General features: G+C 41.4%; 1 protein-coding gene across 3 annotated transcripts in view; it reads right to left on the bottom strand.

The window, feature by feature from the left end:
• Positions 1 to 846: 846 nt before the first annotated feature.
• Positions 847 to 21,105, bottom strand: part of Parl (presenilin associated rhomboid like) — a 30,529-nt gene continuing 10,270 nt past the window's right edge. Inside the window, exons 4-10 of one of the 3 annotated variants that reach the window (XM_075968905.1) lie at positions 20,373 to 20,421; positions 13,275 to 13,370; positions 12,452 to 12,601; positions 9,876 to 9,946; positions 6,139 to 6,240; positions 5,922 to 6,019; positions 847 to 1,109 (exon numbers count right to left, since the gene is read on the bottom strand). In XM_075968905.1, the coding sequence (XP_075825020.1) occupies positions 998 to 1,109; positions 5,922 to 6,019; positions 6,139 to 6,240; positions 9,876 to 9,946; positions 12,452 to 12,601; positions 13,275 to 13,370; positions 20,373 to 20,421 (678 nt within the window). In that variant the 3' untranslated portion in view covers positions 847 to 997. Of the gene's footprint in view, positions 1,110 to 5,921; positions 6,020 to 6,138; positions 6,241 to 9,875; positions 9,947 to 12,451; positions 12,602 to 13,274; positions 13,371 to 20,316; positions 20,422 to 21,105 lie in introns of all 3 variants that reach the window. The other 2 variants (XM_075968913.1, XM_075968921.1) reach the window with 2 other exon arrangements.

Below are 21,105 nucleotides of genomic sequence, written 5' to 3'. Positions count from 1 at the left end.
CAGTTTGATCCCATCAGAGCACATATCTCTAAACATAAGGTTGAAACAAGGTTTCCTTTCTGTATTTATTACCCACCTTATTTCCTTCGATTGGAGGTGGGATGGGGCTGGTGAGTTCATGATGGTCATGCATGTGTGTACACATATGTGGAGACCAGAGATAGAATCCAGGTTTTTTCCTCAATTGCTCCCCATTTTATTTTCTGTGGTGGTGTGTTCACACCAACGAGCATGCATTTCTACACATGTGCAGAGGGCAAAGAAAAACACCGAGAGTTCGGCTCTATCACTTAATGCTCATCCCTTTGAGACAGGTCTCTCACTTAACCTGGACCTCATCAATTGGGTAACCCATCTAGCTGATGAGCCCGGGGACTCACCTGTCGACCACACTGGGGTTACAGGTGTGTGCCACCACAACAGTTTTCTATGGGTGCTAGGATCCAACCTTAGCTCCTCATGTTCATGGCAGGCAACTCTTCTGCCTGAGCCATTTTCCCAACCCCCTCTTCTCCTCTTATCTAGCTGCATCTTTTATCCAGAAAGTAAATTCTAAAACAAGTTTCTGGATATGTTGCTCACTGCCAGAAAAGTCATTTAGGGAAATGCTTGGAAGTGCTGTGGCTGTTATTCCAGACTATGTCAAACAGAAAATGCCCTCAACTTTCTACTGTCGAAAGGAAGTCAGAACCCAATGCTAAGTAGATGCCAGGTCAGGCATAAAACCAAGGCTCCTCCAAGGTCCCATCAAATCTGTTGAGGATCTCTCACCAGGTTCTAGGCTTGAAGAATGTCATATTTCACAAACTAAGCAAGAGCACCAGTACTCCAAAGGAGCAAATACCATTTACAAACTAGAGATATAAACATTTATTTCATAACTTTGCCATTATTTGCTAATGAGACATGTACTGAGAACATTTAAAACACCGGGGTGGCAGGATGCTGAGTCTTCCAGGCAGCAAGGAGCAGATGTACCATACTGGCCAGTTTTGCATCACTTAGAGCCACCTCCTTTTTTGGGGCCATTAGTCCTTATTTCATGCCAGATTTTCACTAGAGGCTCCCTGTTCTTCCAAATGAGTTCATGACCATAAGTGATATACCATCTGGAGAAAGACAAATAGTCCAGTGTTCAAACTATGTGACATGCAAATCTAAATAAACATCATTGCAGCACCGGGGGACACCAGTTTTTTGTTTTGTTTTGATTTTTTTGTTTTTGCTTTGCTTTTTGTTTTCATTAAAAAGAGTATTTGTTTTCTGTGAGTGGGTGCTTTGCCTACATGTATGTCTGTGCACCATGTGTATGCAGTGATACTGGAGGCCAGAAGACAGTACTGCATGCCCAGAAACTGGAGTTACAAACAGTTGTGAGCTGCCATGTGGGTGCTGGGAACTCAGGTCCTCTGCTCTGAACTGCTGAGCCGTCTGTGCAGCCCCAAGTTGTCACAGTCACTCCACAAAACAGAATACAACACGTAATTTGATATAAAGCTTTGATATTTATGATATATAAAGGATAAAAGCAGGATGGGCCTGAGTGGCTGCTTGGAAATGTGTCACAGCTTTACACAGTTATTAAAGATTGTTCTTGACATTCTGTATCTTGGGGGAGGAGGGACAGATACCATGATCTGTGTGTAAAGGTCTTAGAACTCTATCAGGAATGTCCCAACGATGGAATTAAGTCTGTGAGGCTTTGCGCAAAATGCCTTTACCCAAAGAGCCATCTCAAAGGCCCTAAATTATAACTTTTTTATTCACTTCAAGTTAACCATCATGATTCCTTGTTTATTTCTGAGACAAGTTCTCACAATGTAGCCCAAGTTGGCTGGATATTCATGACAATTCTGCCTCCCAAAAGCTGGGAAGAGAAGCATAAACAACCATATCTACCTTTGTTTTTCTCTTTACAGACTAGAGAAAAAGAAGTATATAAGAAAGTAATTTGCTTAACATGCTAATAGCTTTGTGTGTCACCCAAGTTGTGACCAAAGATACACTGACTCTTTTTTTTACAATGATTAAAAAAAAATGTCAGGTATGGGACTTACCAATGAGGACTACAATGGTATATGTCCTCCTGCCATTTCCACCCGCCTACACACAGGAGGAGGCCTGCCCACCCAAAACCTGCCTGCAGACAATGAGCAGTGAAGGTCAAAGGTGTAATTCCTTAATCTGCTCAGCCCTCTGACTAGGAATCAGCAAAGAGCTAGCCAGCAGGACCCACACCTGAAATCCTGTGCTCCAACTACTGCTCACAAAGAGCATGGAAGTCATCTCACAGGAACTGAGTGACAGTGCTAACCACATGGGCATGCTGTACCACATGAAACAGGCTGTGGGGTTCATTTAGGGCATCTTCAGTCTCCCATGGAAAAGGCACTGGCTTCTGAAGATGTGAGCTGACAGAGAAAGGCAGCCTAGGAAAGCACCTACTCTTGAAACCTTGACTTGTGTACTCATTTCTCCAAACAGACTTCATGTTCTCAGAGGCAGACAGCAGACTTGACTGACCTCATCCTTTCCTAGACGCCTGGTTTTAATTTTTAAGAGAATGGGCATGATGGCCATGCTCTTAATCCTGGCAGAGATACAGAGGCAAGCGGTAGAGGTAGAGGGATCTCTTTGAGTGTGTGGCTAGCCTTGTCTACATGCAGAGATCCAGGTCAGACAGGCTTATATAGTGAGAGCCTATTTCAAAAAGAAAAAAAAGGTATAAAAGACTGAAGGGGTGGAGAGATGGTTCAGTGGTTAAGAGCACTTGGAGCTCTTTAAGTCCCGGGTCCAACTCCCAGCATCAACATGGTGGCTCACAACTGCCTGAAACTCCAGTTTTAAGGGATCTGCTGCCCTCCTGTGGCCTCTGTGGGCACCAGTTATGAATGTGGAAAACAGACATACATGTAGGTAAGATACTGATACACATAAAAATAAATATACTGTGAACAGTGCTCTATCTGATTTACATAGTACCAAAACAGCAATGTAACATTTTAACATGTCAAAAATATCTGAATATTCATTTTTATTGTAAAGGTTTTGCCTTATACCAGGATTTTAATTCCTGCTTATAAAAACTGGACACAATAACACACACCTGTAATCCTAGCACTCGGGAAACTGAGGCATGAGAATTGTCACAAGTTCAAGGACAGCCTGAGTTGTATATTGAATAAGAGGTCAGACAGGCGCTACATAGAAAGACCTCATCTTAAAAACAAACAAACGAAACACACCAATTAATTGGAGCTAAATTAAGATTCTCTCATGCATGTAGAAGAGAAAAAGGACTGTCCCAAGAACAAATGTAAAACCCTTAGAAGTAAATCACTTGTCAAGAACTCACCATGAACATGATCTTTCCAAATCTTTTGAGCCTACTAACTGCAAGCAGAACCAAACATTTCAGTCTGGCAGGCAACTACTCGATTATACTCATGAATATAGATTAACCAGTGGCATGGCTAAGGCCAAGTAGGAAGACACAGTTTTGCTTCAGGGGATTGAACTGAGGACCCCACACGTTAGGCTGTGCATCACCACCAAGCTACACCAGTGTTGAAGAAACTTTCCTGATGCAGCAGTGTAACAAGCTAGTATCCTGCAGTCACTGGCCGTGTGACCGTAGACAAATTATCCATCCCTCCTTTTGGGGGGCATGTAATTCCACAGTACAGTGTGGGGATATACATGCATGTGGGTGTACACATGTATGGGTATGTATATGTGTATATGAAGTGGGGAGCGTGCATGTGTGTATGCACCTGTGAGGATATACATGCATGTGGGTGTACACATGTATGGGTATGTATATGTGTATATGAAGTGGGGAGCGTGCATGTGTGTATGCACCTGTGAGGATATACATGCATGTGGGTGTACACATGTATGGGTATGTATATGTGTATATGAAGTGGGGAGCGTGCATGTGTGTATGCACCTGTGAGGATATACATGCATGTGGGTGTACACATGTATGGGTATGTATATGCGTATATGAAGTGGGGAGCGTGCATGTGTGTATGCACCTGTGAGGATATACATGCATGTGGGTGTACACATGTATGGGTATGTATATGCGTATATGAAGTGGGGAGCGTGCATGTGTGTATGCACCTGTGAGGATATACATGCATGTGGGTGTACACATGTATGGGTATGTATATGCGTATATGAAGTGGGGAGCGTGCATGTGTGTATGCACCTGTGAGGATATACATGCATGTGGGTGTACACATGTATGGGTATGTATATGCGTATATGAAGTGGGGAGCGTGCATGTGTGTATGCACCTGTGAGGATATACATGCATGTGGGTGTACACATGTATGGGTATGTATATGCGTATATGAAGTGGGGAGCGTGCATGTGTGTATGCACCTGTGAGGATATACATGCATGTGGGTGTACACATGTATGGGTATGTATATGCGTATATGAAGTGGGGAGCGTGCATGTGTGTATGCACCTGTGAGGATATACATGCATGTGGGTGTACACATGTATGGGTATGTATATGTGTATATGAAGTGGGGAGCGTGCATGTGTGTATGCACCTGTGAGGATATATATGCATGTGGGTGTACACATGTATGGGTATGTATATGTGTATATGAAGTGGGGAGCGTGCATGTGTGTATGCACCTGTGAGGATATATATGCATGTGGGTGTACACATGTATGGGTATGTATATGCGTATATGAAGTGGGGAGCGTGCATGTGTGTATGCACCTGTGAGGATATACATGCATGTGGGTGTACACATGTATGGGTATGTATATGCGTATTATGTGTGGAGTGTACAAGTGGGGAGCGTGCATGTGTGTATGCACCGGTGAGGATACATGTATACATGCATGTGGGTGTACACATGTATGGGTATGTATATGTGTATATGTGGGGAGCATGCATGTGTGTATGCACCTGTGAGGATACATGTACACATGTGTGGGTGCATGGACACGTGTGTGAGGAAGTGCATGTCAATCAAAGGATAACTTGCAGGAGCCAGTTCTCACCTTCCACCATGTGTATCCTGGGGATTGCACTTGGGATTAAGCTGGACAGCAAGCACCCTTACTCACTGAGCCCTCTCAACAGCCCAAGCTTCTGATTCCTTTCTAAACACAAAAAAGATGAGTCTGGGACATGACTGAGATCCACTACACGAAAAGGGTTGAAATTAGAAGAGCCAAGAGAAAGGATTCCTCTGCTTTTCAGGTCCTGGACTTTAAAGTGTATTTGATACAATTAACTTCAGAATAAAAGAAAAGGTAGAACAATAAAAACCCACCAGGGGAAAAGATGCTATGAAAATACATGTAAAGTACAGCTAAACTTAGACTTCACAAAGCATAGCTACTTCTCAGTCTTTGTCTCGGACTGTTTATAATGTGCCGCTCTAAGAGCTAGAACACGCATGTGCCGTTCTTCAGTCACCATGGAAATTACACACAGCACAGCAGCACTTGGTTCCATCACCTTAGGCAGCACTGCTTCACTTAGCAAGATCTTCTGCTCTGTTTAAATTCAGGCAAAAACAAATTTCCTGAAGTGCAGCTGTGTGTGTGACCACACACCCAGTGTGCTCAGTCTGGTGTGCTGCAAAACGAAACCGTGGATTTCTATTTAATTTTCTAGTCTCTACTTCAACACCTGCTATTCCTGTGACTCAGTTTCTATCATTAAACAGGAACCTAAGGTAACTGGCTTGGTGCTGGCATGTAGCAGACATCAGGGACCATCCGCACTGGCACACGGTCCACACCAGCCTCTACCTAGACACAGCACACTCTCCTACACACGCAATGCAGGGAGAAAAATGGCTGCACCAGCTCTATACACCAGTAAGATAGGACCAGCAAGGGGTGGGGAAAGCAACAGCTCAGCACCTGATTCTGCTCAAACTTACATTCCAAAGAGAGCTCCCCCAAGATGCGCTGCATGGTCAAAGAATTTCCATCCCAGGATCATCCCAGCTGTGTCCATGGCAATGATGGCTTTTAGCGCCTGGAAGCCAGGGAGAGAAAAGAGAAATGGTACAATTTTGCTCCTCCACTTTCAATTTAAGGGCGAGATTTCAGACGCTGTCTGACCAGGCTGCAACCAGAACTCCACCGGGTACTCACATTGCCTGCTGTGAAGGTGAACACCGGGAGGAAGATGATGGCGAGCCTCCCTTCTGGGATCTTGGTGCAGACTGCTGCAAGTACAGTCATGATTGCTCCTGACTGCAAGGTAATGAACACGGTGGTGAGGACAGCGGATACCATGTGACCATGGGATGCCTAGGCTCTGAGCAGGCCAGTGCACTCCACATCCAGAGGGAACACAAATCTTAAAAACTTTTCACTGTGAATGTGAACAGTATCAGGGAAAGGGATCCAAGCTGTCACACAATGCTGCAAATAATCCCTAGAAACAGACTATACTTTCACTACGGAGAAATTAAATATATCATATGACCATATGCATCCTTCATGAGCGCCAAGGACAGCATTAAACATGCCACACACTTAAGAAAGAAAGTCCAGCAGCTCTCTAACTGTTGCAGTGAGCTATGGAGTGGGCAGCTTTTTCTTACAATTTAAATTTAATAATGGCTTTGAGATATTTTTCTGCAATACAGAAATTTAACAAACCTCTATTAATGCTAATCATAATCCTAATATTCTGAATGGTAGACTATCTCAAAAACTCAATCCTAGTTCCTTGTTTAAGATAGCTCTCATGATACACATTCATTCAGCTATTTGAATCCTAACACAGTTGGCATGATATTATACACTAGAGACACAGAGGTGAAAAAACATTCCAACTTTATGAACCTTATAGCACAGCAAGAAAGACAGTGAAGAAAAACAAGCAATTCTGAGATCAGAAGGAGAGGTGCTGTGTGCCAAGGCAGCACATGGAAACCCAGACTCGGCCATCAGTTGCATGGAGCTTAGGGGAAGAGACAGGTAGCGCATGCTGGAGAGCAACACAGCGGAACCAAGTGAGCTGCACAGCTTGGCAGAGGACTTCAAAGAGCCGAGTGCGAAGTGCAGAGAACAGGGTAAAAACACAGCGTGGCAGGCACTCAGGTAGTTTTTTTTCTAACACAGGTCACAGCAGATACAAAGATGTCTATTAAAGGAACAATGTATTAAGAACAAATCTACTTATCAAAAATAATAAATCTCCATAGACACTCTACAAAGGGCTTCGCTGTCATTCTTCTCAAGTATTGGGTCAGAAAGGCAAACTGTGACAGACTGAAGGAGTCTTGGCGTAACATCCCAGCACACAAAAAGGACAGCATGGAAGACATCAAGTATGGCCTAGAGCCAAAGGGGCTATGCCAGTGCTGATTCTAGCTAAGAGGATACACATGTCACCTTTGCAAAAAGAATCACAGTGAAAACATACTCGAACTAATCAACAGATATTATTATCAGCAGAGCGTGTGACAGGGAGAAGTTGATGAACAAAGTATTTACATAACCTAAAAATGTCTCCTCACGTATATTAATTTTAAAAGAAAAATGTAGTATAGAGACTGGACAACATCTGAGACATTCACCACAAAAAGAGACGACACCACGTGCCTGGTCCTAGCAGAAATGGTCCTGAGGATACCATTTATCTAATATTCCCGCCCAAGACAAAAAAGCTGATTGAGTCTTGAGGAAAAAGAAAATCCACAATAGCCTCCCTGTTTGTTCTAAACCACTGGGAGCATGAAAAACAAGGACAACCTGCAGAAATGTGACAGCTTTAAGAAGCCAAAAAAAAAAAATAACAACTAAATGTATACATGAGCTTACGGGGAACAGTACTAGAACAACTTCATAAGTAGTATATGGATTATAAAGTTTATCTCTTTAATAATGGTGCTGTGGACTATGGAAAAATATTTGTGTTTCTAGGAAGCAAATGCTGAAGTATACAGAAACAAAGAGACACAATATAAGAAACTTTTCTTAAGGACAGTAGCTCAACACACAGAAAGCACTGGACACTAAAGCCTGATGACCTGAATCCAGCACCCAGAACCAAATGCAGAAAAAGAGCCAACCCCAAAAGCTGTCCTCTGACCTTCATCTGCACACCACAGCATATGTGTGCCCAAGGACACTGTGTCTGTCTCTGTCTTACACACACACACACACACACACACACACACACAGAGAGAGAGAGAGAGAGAGAGAGAGAGAGAGAGAGAGAGAGAGAGAGAGAGAGATAAAAACTGCTCAAATGGTTCTGAAAAGAGTAAGTATGGTTAGAGAGGAAATGATGCATGGCAAAATGTTAAAAGCTAGTGGATCTGTGCTAAGACTTCAGATTTGATTTAAAATGAAGCATAGAATTAAATAAATAAAACAACATAGGAGTAAAGTCTTTGTGATTGGGTCAGGGAAAACTTTCCTCACTACACACCAAAAGGGACTTCTAGTAAGTAAATTAAGCTTCATGCAAATTAACAGCATACTCTTTGAAAGAAATTGTTCAAGACAAGACAAGGTAAGTTAAAAAAAATGTTTGCTGGTTAAAATTCTGATAAAAGCCAGGAAGGTAGAGGGAACAGGATGTACATAAGTACATCTCAAACAACGGCCTAACAAAGCACTTGTTCCCAGAACATATTGTGAATATTTAGCAAGCTCAATTAAAAGTATTAATGAGCAAAAGATAATTCAAAGATGATGCTTGAAGAACAAACACAAAATCATCAACATCATTTGCTTTTACTGGGAAAAATAGCCACCAGGCCACACTGTGAGTGGGTGAAGCCATAGAGCCTGGGACTCTCACACTCTGCTGGCAGGAAAGGACAGAACACAGCGGTCCACGTGCTACCAGTCTGTAGGTTCTTAAACATTAACGTCAGCACCCTATGATCTGGTCACTCGACTCTAAAAAATGAAAGCACTGTCCACACAGGGGCTATACACAAAATGTCCACAGCACTTGTTGGTTTGTTTCATTGCTTGAGACAAGGTCTCAGCATAGCCCTTGCTGACCTGGCACCCTCTATGTAGACCAGGCTAGCCAAGTGCTGGTATTAAAGGCATGTGCCACCATGAATGGTCCAGTGACTGAATCTAGGCAGTGTTCAGAGCACAGTAGCAGATTTAAGTATGTAATGACATTTATCTAATGTTAGAGTGGGCTCTCGTTATTCTGACATACTTTTTCCAAAACGTACTATATTCCAGTACATACATACAAACAAACAATAATTAAAAGCTATAGAGGCAGGTCAGGTATGGTGGCTCACACCTTTAATCCCAGCACTCAGCTAAGGAGACCAAGGCAAGTGGATCTCTGTGAATTCCAGGCCAGCCAGAAATATACAGTCAGACCCTGTCTCAAAAACACAAACAATAAAACAAAACTAAAAAAAAAAAGAGGAAAGAACTAGTTCCACCAAGTTATGTTCTGTCCCCCCAACACAAGTCCCAGAGCAACCACACATGGCACACACAACCAACAAAGGTGAAGTAAAAAAGCTGCAGTCTCAACACTTCAGTTGTACAAATGTACAAACTCCAAGTTTGACAAAACTGTGTCAAACAAATCGTTTCCATGTTAATTTACTCATTATTTACTCTTAGACGGATTCAGGAAGACATAAGGGAACAGAAGGATGAGAGTATATGGAAGCTGTACTCATTTGCAGCTTTCTCATAAACAATCATTTCTCAATGAAATTTAAAGTTAGATCAGAAAATATTTAATTAGATATACAAGAGAAAGAGAGGAAGGGAGGGAGGGAGAGGAAGGGAGGGAGGGAGAGGAAGGGAGGGAGGGAGAGAGGGAGGGAGGGAGGGAGGAAGGGAGAGAGAGAGAGAGGGAGGGAGGGGAAATGAAGACTACTTACTGCACCCAGTGAAGGTCCGTATCTCCCCGTGGCAACTTTGCACACATAACTGACAAAATTGGAAATGACACCTATAAAATAAGCCACATTTCAACAAGTCACCTATAAAAAGTACTATTGTATTTTTTCTTTTAGACATACTGCTAATTGAGCCCAGGGCCTTAAGCACACCAGACTAGCACTAGCACTAGCACTGAACTCTGCCCCAGCCCTTAGCGTCTGTATTTTAGTCCCCACTCCAGTTGTAGTACTGGTTTGCTCTTCTTCTTTAGTGGCGTATTTTGCTTTGTAGCCCAGGTTGACCTCAAACCCACTATCCTCTGCCACAGCCTCCTGAGTATTGGGCTTACAGCAATGGTGTAAGGTTTCTATTCAGATCAATCTAAGGGTGCCAGTATGAAGCCCATTCTACTATCATTTCAGCTCATTTATAGGGCAATGTCCTGAATGGCGTGTCCTTTCCTAGACCCCACACACAACTCACCGAGTGACACAGGGTATCCTTACCTCTCAGGTATCATTGTCCTAATCTACAACATGAAAAAAGGCCAGTACTCAAACTTCCCAACTATCTCAGACCTCTGGACTCACCTCCAGAGACAGGGGGTCTATTAGGTCCTACTGGCTTTAGTGCCATAGAACTCGACATCATTTTTCTTTTCTTTGGAGACAGGCCTGGAACTCACTATAAAGATCACACTCGCCTCAAACTCATACAGCGAACACCTGCCTCTGTCTCCTGAATGCAGAGATTAAAGGCATGTACCACCACACCTGACTCTCAGTGTCTTTTTTTGGTGGGGAGGGGATTCAAGACAGAGTTTCTCTGTGTACCCTGGCTGTCCTGGACCTCACTCTGTGGACCCGTGGACCAGGCTGGCTTGAAGTTAGAATCCACCTGCTTCTGCCTCCCCCATGCCGGGATAAAAGTGTGCCTCTCCAAGTCATTTTTAAAAACAACTCCACAGGCTGGAGACATGGCCCAATGGTTAGGATTAAGGACTTCTCTTCTAGAGGACCCCAGCTCAATTTCCTGCACCACATGATGACTCACAACCATGTAACTCCAGTCTTAGGAAATCCACCCTCTTCTGGACTCAGCAAGCCCTGCATGCGCTATATAAATACACATATAGGCGAAATTGCTAGAGAATATTATGTTAAGGTATGTTACTTTTGTTTATGTTGCATTTGTTTAACTCTCTGAAGATGCAATACTTTGCTGTCTGGAACTCCTGATGGTCTAATAAAGATCTGAATGGCCAATAGCAAGGCAGGAGAAAGGATAGTCTGGGCTGGCAGGCAAAGAGAATAAATAAAAGTAGAAATCTGGGAGGGGGAGAAGTAGCCAGAGGAGGAGGACACCAGGGCCAGCCATCCAGCTACACAGCAATCCACAGAGTAAGAGTAAGATTTAGAGAAGTAAGAGAATGGGAAAAGTCTAGAGGCAAAAGGCAAAGGGATAATATAAGTTAAGAAAGCTGATAAGAAACAAGCCAAGCTAAGGTCAAGCATTTATAACTAAGAATAAGTCTCTGTATGATTTATTTGGGAGCCAGGTGGAGGGCCCCACAAAGAGCAAAAAGAGTAAAAAACATACTACTACTGCTCCTACTACTATTACACAAAACACCCATATACATAAAATAAAATTAAAAGTAAAATTTGATCAACTGTTCATTCTGCAGTAGTGGCAACCTGGAATCCTATGCTACAATTCTGCAGTTGAGATGTGGATAAGAGGCCATCCAGGACAGTCAACATGCCATTCTACAGAGGGAACAGAGCATACTCACTACTGTTTTGTTTACAGACAGGCTGTCACTCTGAAGCCCAGGCTGGCCTCAAACTCTCATGAAACCCTGTACTTCAGTTTCCCAAATGCTGGTCTGTAGCATAAGCCACCACCACTCCCAGGGACACTCACTAATTTTTTTGGTGCTAAGGATCCAAACCTAAATCATGTGCATGCTAGGTAAGGGCTTCACACCACTGAGTTATGTACTCTGATGGCTAATCTAAAGATTTCTAACTGAACACACTGGGGGAAATAAACCACATGGTGAGGATAGCTGGGAAGTCTGGAAACCATCTATTTATAAGATGGCTGATCTGAATTCAAAACCAATGTCCAGGGAGATAAAAATGCTATGTTTAAATAGTACTCTATTCCTGAATCTCAGCTTGATTTACTGAAAACCAAGCATACATGGGGATCTATCAGAAGAGAAGCAGGGAAGGAACAATTCCGTTTGTCTGTGATGCCCTTCTTTTTTTTGTTTGTTTGTTTTGTTTTTTTTTTGGTTTTTCAAGACAGGGTTTCTCTGTGGCTTTAGAGCCTGTCCTGGAACTAGCTCTGTAGACCAGGCTGGTCTCGAACTCACAGAGATCCGCCTGCCTCTGCCTCCCGAGTGCTGGGATTAAAGGCGTGCGCCACCATTCCCCGGCTGTGATGCCCTTCTATACACACGTTTGATAAATAAATCCATCCCAAGCATTTGCTGTGTACAGAATATCACTGTAACCATTCCTCTGTCCCTTCTGTAGGGAAGTGAGTCTTACAGTAAAGCTATTACCTGCAGACAGGTACACTGCCACAAACTGCTCTTGACCCAGAATGTTCACGATGCTAGATGAGAAACTCCATAAAACATACATATTTGCTGCCATGTGGAACAAGGAGAAATGACTGAACGTTGACAGCAACATTGGAGAACAAAGAACCTCTACAAGAGAAGGAAGAATGTGGTAAGCATGCAATACTAGGCCATAAGTTTTACTCATTTTAAGCTTGTCTCATTGTTGTTATTAAATCAAGCATAAGAATCCAAAACAGTCCGTTAAAACTTTAAATGAGATGGTTTAACAGAGCATTTCCTAAGATGTCCCTACTTAAACATCCAGTGATCATTCTGAAGTTCAAAAGCTTGTCCTTATCACTATAGCATGAGGAAATTACTTCAATTACAGACACAAAATTACATATAACATTGTCCTCAAAAAATAAGCCTGAATGATTATAGATCTTAACTTCAAAATCTTTATTTTAGTTTCTTTTAATTTAAGTGTATGGGTGCTTGTCTGTTTGTATGTCCGTGTGCCCCTGGTGCTCAAACAAGGTCAGAAGAGGGCAATGGATATCCTGGAACTGAGGTTAAAGGCAGTTGGGAGTCACCATGTGGGTGACTGAAATAAACCCTGGGTCCCCTGGAAAAACAGTCAGTGTTCTTCACTGCTAACCCATCTCTCCAACCACATATCTAATTGGGGGGGGGGGTACCTCTGTACTTTGTGCTTAACTACTGACAAATAACTCATTCCTGTAACATTCTGATTAAAACAAACCATATTTTCCATATTATTTCTACCTCAAAATAAATTCACAGAAGATAAACTTACTTGACGCTGGGTTGGATGTAAAATATCTGATCATGGTTCGATGCAGCGATGGGACCCTCCATAGGCAAAATACTAGAGCATTTGCAGCTATGATACCTACAAAATAGAATTGAATAACGTTAAATAAAAGCCAAGAACGTCTGACCCAGTCCACCTGGCATTTCCCTGCCACAATTACATGAGTGCACTATGTATTTGGCAAGGGGGAGTGTGCTTAGAGGCACAAACCATGTCAATGCCTTTAAAGTGTCAAAACCATCACATGGTGGTGAATCAAGGCTTTTCTGGAAAGCTGCAAATGCTCTAGAACTGGCTTTTATTTTGACAAAGTTATTTATTTGTGGCAGAACCACACACACAACTTTCAGATCATTCTTGCCTTCCTTGCTGTTGCAGGGTCTCAATCGCTACCTGGTGTTGGGTTGTGTACTCCAGGCTGGCCAGCCTATCAGCCTCAAGTATCTACCATGTCTCTACCCAGTTTTCTCAGGGTCTCTTAGAGATACCATCACCCCCAGACAATAGGAAGTAGTCTAGAAAACATGATGCCCACATTCCCAAGAGGTGGGATGGGTGGCTTTTGGTTGTTCAATGGAATATGGATGGTTATTATCGTTTAGGAGGTTGATTATAAGTTGTTGTTGGTCATGGTCAGGAAAAAAGCTGAGTAAAGAAGGTTAGATTCAGGAATCTCTTTCTGAAGGAAAAATAGGGGGATTTAGAATAAAAAGGATGGGATAAAAGGGTGAATTGTTGAGTCTACTTTTGAACTAAAAAACAACTACTAGTCTGAAATATTTTACATTGGTAAGGATTTTGTATATGATACAAATTTAAGGGTTACTTTTGCTATACTTTATATATTTTTCTATTCTTGCTTAAGGTGTTACACCTATGCAGCTCATTTAAAAATGTAAAGTTTTAGTTCTTGAAAGCTGTTTAGTATCATAAAGAGACACAAGTTAGTAGTCATCTATAACAATCAAACATGTAGTCAGTTTGGTACGTATTCCAGGTCAAACAGAGATAAATTTTAAATAGAAAGATGGTTTTCAAACACATCATAAACCTACAGAATATGGCATTTAAAATGTTTTTAAGACTTTTCATGACAGTGAAAGATGTCTGCTTCTGGCAGCACCAATTTACTTTTAAACAGAATGATGGGAATCAAAGAACTAACACAGTTTGCTTTTATTTGTGGCAAGGTTAGTCACTGGACAAGAAACTCTCCTTGCCTCGACTGCTGACAATATGCTGTCCAAATTGGACAAGGAAGAAACAAAAGAAAGTGACTGCCAAACTTTGCCAAGACAAGGTAGGACACTCCTTCAAAATTCTTGCTTCACAGAAAAGTCTGTCAGATATTATTCTACAGAAGCCAAAGATGAATGCCCCGATGTTAATCCTTAGGACTATCCAGGAACCCAGCTGTCCCTGTAATTTTAGTTTGAGAAATTGTTTGCTCTGCACTTTCTGCTTACTCAGGTAATATTATATCCTTCTTGGGTCTCTGATGGGAACTGAAGACTAGATAGTTATATCCTTTTCTTTGTTATCAGTTTAAAAAAAACCCTACAAAACAGATACAAAGTTTATAAAGATTGAGAGATAAAAAAATTAAACTGTTGATCTAAGAAGATGCTTTAAGGTCTAAAATGATATTTTTAGGATGGTAATACAAGTTATGATAGAAAGTTATTTAAGTTAAAACTTTGGACTCATTAAAATAGTATAAATAATACAGTACTTTCTCCGAACTGTTGTGGGACAATGGTTTTACCCTGTAAAGATTTGTTTCTTGTACTCGATTAACAAAATGCTGATTGGCCAGTAGCCAGGCAGAAAGTATAGGTGGGGTGACCAGGCAGGAAGTATAGGTGAGGCAATGACAACAGGAGAATTCTGGGAAGAGAAAGTCAGTCTGCAGTTGTCACCCAGACAGAGAGGAAGCCAGACACAGAACAAGTAAGATATGACTTCCTTGCCGAAAAAGGTACCAAGCCACATGGCTAACACAGATAAGAATTATGGGCTAATATAAGTTAGAAGAGTTAATAAGAAGCCTGAGATACTAGGCCAATCAGTTTATAATTAATGTAGACCTCTGAGTGTTTCTTTGGGACTGAATGGCTGCAGGACCCGGGACAGAAACCTCTGTCAACATTGAATTTGAAAATATACATGGACTATACATTGTGAACATAATTCTTATCTGATAATTGCCCTTATTGTATATAGTTTTACTATGTTAGAGTTAAAATCTTTCCCTTTTTATTTAGATCTGATAATTGTTCTTCTTATATATAGTTTTACAGTGTTAGAGTTAAACCCTTTCCTTTTATTTAGACAAAAGGGGGGAAATGCTGCAGAATATTTGTGTATACTGTAAAGATGTGCTTCCACTTCAGGTGCCTTCTGATTGGTTTAACAGAGTTGATGGCCAAGAGCTAAGCAGTAGAGAATAGGCCGAATTTCCAGGGAGAGGAAGAGGGACCTAGGCACACAGATATCACCATAGACTTTTAAGTCAGACATATGGAACAAAACAGAGATTACCAAGCCACATGGCAGAATGTAAATTAATAGAGACTTTTAGTTATAAGAGCTAGTTGGAAAAAGCCTATGCTAAGGACAAGCTTTCATAATATTGTCTCCATGTCATTATTGGGGAGCTGACAGTTCCACAAAAGAAATTCTGACTATATTTTAAAAAGTTTGTTACATCGAGACCAGCCTAGTCTACAAGAGCTAGTTCCAGGACAGGCTCCAAAACCACAGAGAAACCCTGTCTCAAAAAAACCAAAAAAAAAAAAAAAAAAAAAAAAAAAAAAAAGCTTGTTACAGGGTTGTTTAGGGAATCCCCACCCCCACCCACCCACCCAAAGTCAGGCTGAAAATCTAAGCAGAATGGGAAAGTAATCAAAATGGAAAAGCACCAGTGTCAAGTCTAACTCTGAAGAAGGCTATTCAGACTTCTCCTTTACCTCACTGACACCAACAGAGTAAGTACATAGACTTCTTTCTGGGCTAAGGACTGGCTCAGTCAGTAAAGATGCTGTGCAAGCACGGGGAACTGAGTCAAATCCTTAATACCCATGTAAAAGTTTTTAAAAATTTAAACAAAGATGAGTGCGCTCATGCACACCTTTAATCAATCCCACATGGATGGATGGAGACAGGGGGATCTTGGGGTTTGCTAGTCAACCAGTGAGCTCCAGTTGAGTGAAGACCCTGTCCTAAGGTGGAGAACAACTGAGGAAGAGGCGTGACCAACTTTTGGCCTCCACATATTTATTCACGGCTGTATACACACACACACACACACATACACACACACACACACACACACACACACACACACACACCTCTACCTTTTTACCCTCATCAACTTGTAGACTATGGAGGTATTTCTGATTAAGACAAGAAAACTTCCAAAGCCAGATATGATATTCCACACCTATGATCCCAGCACTTGGGAGTCAGAGGCAGGGAACAGCTGCAAGTTCCAGGCAAGCCTGGGCTATACCGTAAGATACTTTTTTGAAATAATAACAATAACACAACAATGATACATTCCAAAACTAATAAAACTAAAAAACAAATTGAAAGGAGCTTTCTACCCTACCTTTAAAAAATGACTTTTCAAGAACACAAGACTCCAAAGCAAACATCAGTGATGATTGGATGCTTAAAAGAAATCCCACACTAGCTCAGAATTGAGAAATAGGTATTTATTTAGGGGTAAACTCACAAACCAGAATTCTCTGCTTGAACGGTGGACAGAGATCAAATCCAACAATCCACAATCCGAACGAGCAGCCAGGGCAAAGGAAGAAGATGGGGTGGACACAGGCTCTGCATCCGCATATATAGTATAAGAGGCCACGCCCCAGTAGGTGGGTAACCACAGGCTGCAAGCCTTCCTACAGCACCTCCCCCTTTTGTTTAAATAAGAGTGTTCTAAGCCTAATACAAAATTACATACAATAAGAACAAATATCCTCTCCTAACTAGCTTAAATCTTATATAATAAATAACTGACTTAGCCAAGTCAGGAGAGGAAAGTAACTACAATTATCTAGTCTTCAACACCATCAAAAATCCGAGAAGGGAAATAATATACAGCCATGAATATATATGTGGAGGCCAGAAGATCGTGGACCTTGCTGGCCAGTCTAGTAAAATCATTGAGTTTCCAGTTCAGTGGAAAGTGACCACAGATGACACTGCATATGCCTCCAACTTCACCCACACATGCTCACATTCACCCATATAAAAGAATGAAAAAAATTAATAAAACATAAAAAGTACAAGGATTCTAGGATAGAATTCTAATTTTTAATTAGCACTCAACTGATTTTAAGATATGGGGTTATATTATATAACTCAGGCTAAGCTAAAACTCAACATAATCCTTTAGCCTAACTCCCAGAGTGCATGTGTGCCCCCTCCCTCTCTCCCTCTCCTTCTCTCTCTCTCTCACTCCCCCCTCTCTCCTCCCCACCCGACCCCGTGTGTGTGTGTGTGTGTGTGTGTGTGTGTGTGTGTGTGTGTGTGTGTGTAAAGTAGTCCAGGCTAGTCTTGCATCACTAGGTAGTCAATCATGACCTGATCCTCTGCCTTCACCTTCCCAGTGCTAGGCAGACACTACCACTCATGAGTATTTGCAGTTTAAGAATTGGCCTCAGGGCTCTGTGAAAGCTAGGTGAGCATTCTACCAACTAACCTACATCTCCAGTGCCTGACATTTTTTAAATATTTGTGTTATCTTTAACTACATGTATGTGTGTATCTGAATGTGGGTATGTGCACACACAGAGCAGCTGCAGCCCTGTGGAACTGGAATTACAGGTGGGTGTAAGCCACTGGATGTGGGTGTTGGGAACCAAATTCATTTTATCTGAAGAGCAGTAAGTAATCTTAACTACTGAACCATCTCTCCAGCTCTAACTTCTTTTAATTAACTATTTACTGACATGGCAAAATTTTGAACAGACCAGGCTAGCTTGAATTCAGAGATCTTCCTGAAAAGGTGTGGACCACCATGCCCAGCTGAGAAACAGTTTTAAAGTTTGAGCCCAGGCCTTGTCATATATTAAATGGGAGAAAACCTATGGTCCTGGAACACACAACATAGCAAGCGACTCTGAAATGCAATAAAAATGCTGAAGGAGGGCTGAGATGGCTGTGCTGGCTGTTAAACCTGGTAGCCTGAGTTCAATCCCTGGGTCACACCAGTTTAACAACTCCTGATAGTTGTCCTCTGACCTCAACATAGGCACTCTGTGTCATAAGCACACCTCTCTCTCTCTCTCTCTCTCTCTCACACACACACACACACTCTCTCTCTCTCTCTCTCTCTCTCTCTCTCTCTCTCTCACACACACACACACACACACACACAAATAAATAGATGTAATTTTGAAAAAAAAATATTGCTACCCTAAGGAAATGCTGTTAATTTTGGTTGTTTTTTTGAAAACAGGCAAACAAAACATATTAATCTCAGTGGAAACAGACATGCTTCTCTATAGAGCTACCTCTGAAGTGACTGTATTTATTAAGATCACAGTGCCTAATACGTTCTACAACCTTGACTATGGCAACTTGAAAAGCCTTACTCGGCTGATTCAGGGTCTGCTGCTACTGTGTACACAGTATAGGCTAATCTCACTGTTGTCCTCAAGATGCTTACATTTACCTTCAAGGTAGCTGGTGTCATTTATGAAAAAAAGCAATGAATTCAGAAAAACAAAAGTGCTTTCTAAAGAAACCATATCAATCACATCACAGCAGCTTCCAATAAGGTGAGGAAAAATTAACCTCATATAGAAGAAACAGTCTAAATTAAGAAATGTAAACACACTTTTATCTACCAAGAAGTTAAAAGAAACAGGGTACCAATAAGTCTAACCCTGTTTGAGAGTAATTAGTACCCGGCTACTCTCTAGAAATCATGTTTACTACTTATGTAACTGTACAGAACTTACAAATCCATTTCTTTAAGTTTTTAAGTCCACAAAATATCATAAAGCTACTACATTAAAAAGTCAGATGTCTCTTTCCATAAAAATGTAGAGAAGAAGCAAGTGTGTGGTGGTTAACACCTATAATCCCAGTCCTCAAGAGGTAGAGGAGAGGCAGGCAGATCTCTGAGTTCCAGGCCAGTGTGATCTACAGATTCTGTCTTTTCACCCCTCAAGTCAGGGGGGGAAAGAAAAAGAACAAAATGAAATCCCCATGGTTGCATGAATTACATGACTGCATGCTCACATTTAAGGGAACCTTTTGAACATGAGTTAATAGGCAGGAAGGTGGACTTGGTTTAAAACTAACCTCTATTTTACTAGCAGTTTGACTTCAAAAAGTTCTTTTTCACACATTTTATACATGAATAAAATTCTCAAACAACTAAAGAGGACAGAAAAGTTCGTTCTCTAGAAGCCAGTCTCCTCATCTACAAAACAGAAACAACTTTGTAGCAGCTCAGAAAGTAGAGACCCCTGGGTCTTGAGCAATGTCTCCTTTGGCTTCTTTGTTTTCTGTATTCAGTGCTGGCCTCAAACCTTTTATATTCCCTTAAACTTATGATCCTCTGCCTCCACCTCCCAAATGCTAGGATTACAAGCATGTGCCACTTTTCTGAGTCTGTGTAGAGCTGCAGCTGAACCGGGCCTTGCTAGGCAAGAACTCTACCAACTCTGCTATATCCCAGCATTCTTCCACCTTCTTTAATGGGGAATTACAAGTACCCATAAATATTTACAAGCAGTACTGTTTATCTGGTTGATATCATGCTATATACAAACTAGAAAAGTGATCCAGGACATCTTGAAAACATTTATCCAGACTTTGATAATGCCTTGCTATATAAAACAAACTGATCTTGATCTTTCTGTCCTTCTACTACCGACGTGGCCCTCATGCCCACCTCCACACTACTCTGCACTATCACAGAGGTATGTAGGTACAGAGACTCCCTGTCTTCTAAGGCACCAGTGAGCACGGTATGAAAGCCATTGCCTGTGACATACTGTACCTTTCGTTCTGATTTCTCTTCCCTTGAATGGCTAAAACGTGTAAGCTAACACAAACCTGTCACAGTCCGCTGGCCATCACTTAGGCTATTCCACCACTTGTTAATCTAAAACAGAAGGAAAATTGCATATAACTCTATGTGAAACACTTCAGACTAAGGGAAAGGCGGGTGCTTTTTCTTAGGACTGAAACTATTTAAGAAAAAGAATTCCCTTTCAAATGAAACGTTTTTCTTGTATTACATACTCCAGAACTCTTTAAAATAGTAGTGGCTGTGACCAAGAAACCTGTCAAGCCCAATTTATCAACCTCTATGAAGCCTTTGGTCACAACATTGTTTCTCAATTTTAACTTGGAGGATCAGAAACTTCTTTAACAGTATTAATTTCATGTCCTTGATAAGTAACTAATTTCATCCAATTTCAGCATCTCCCTTGTTGTTCCCACATAATATTCATTTTTACATTCTTCCTACTGAAAAAGTCTTTTAACAATTCCCTAATTATAGGTATAAATATAAATGATTAACTACAGGAAAAAAGAGCTAAATACTGAAAAATGCTGTGAAAAACACAATAATGAATGCAGTACAGAAAACAGTTACACATAAAACTGATAATTCAATGATAGAATAAGAATGTGTTACAAGGCATAAGACTACAAAAATTAATTAAAGATTCAAATCAACCTTATACTATCTGCTGTTTTAAGATGACAGCTGGTTCTGTGCTGTGCTGTGGGGAAATGTTTAAGTCTGCGTCCGCATCTGTGTCCTCTTGACAGCATGTTT

This window comes from Microtus pennsylvanicus, chromosome 1 (genome assembly GCF_037038515.1).
Source record: "Microtus pennsylvanicus isolate mMicPen1 chromosome 1, mMicPen1.hap1, whole genome shotgun sequence".
NCBI lineage: Eukaryota > Metazoa > Chordata > Mammalia > Rodentia > Cricetidae > Microtus > Microtus pennsylvanicus.
Note: the sequence above shows the minus strand (reverse complement) of the source record. Positions and strands in the feature narration are given on the sequence as shown.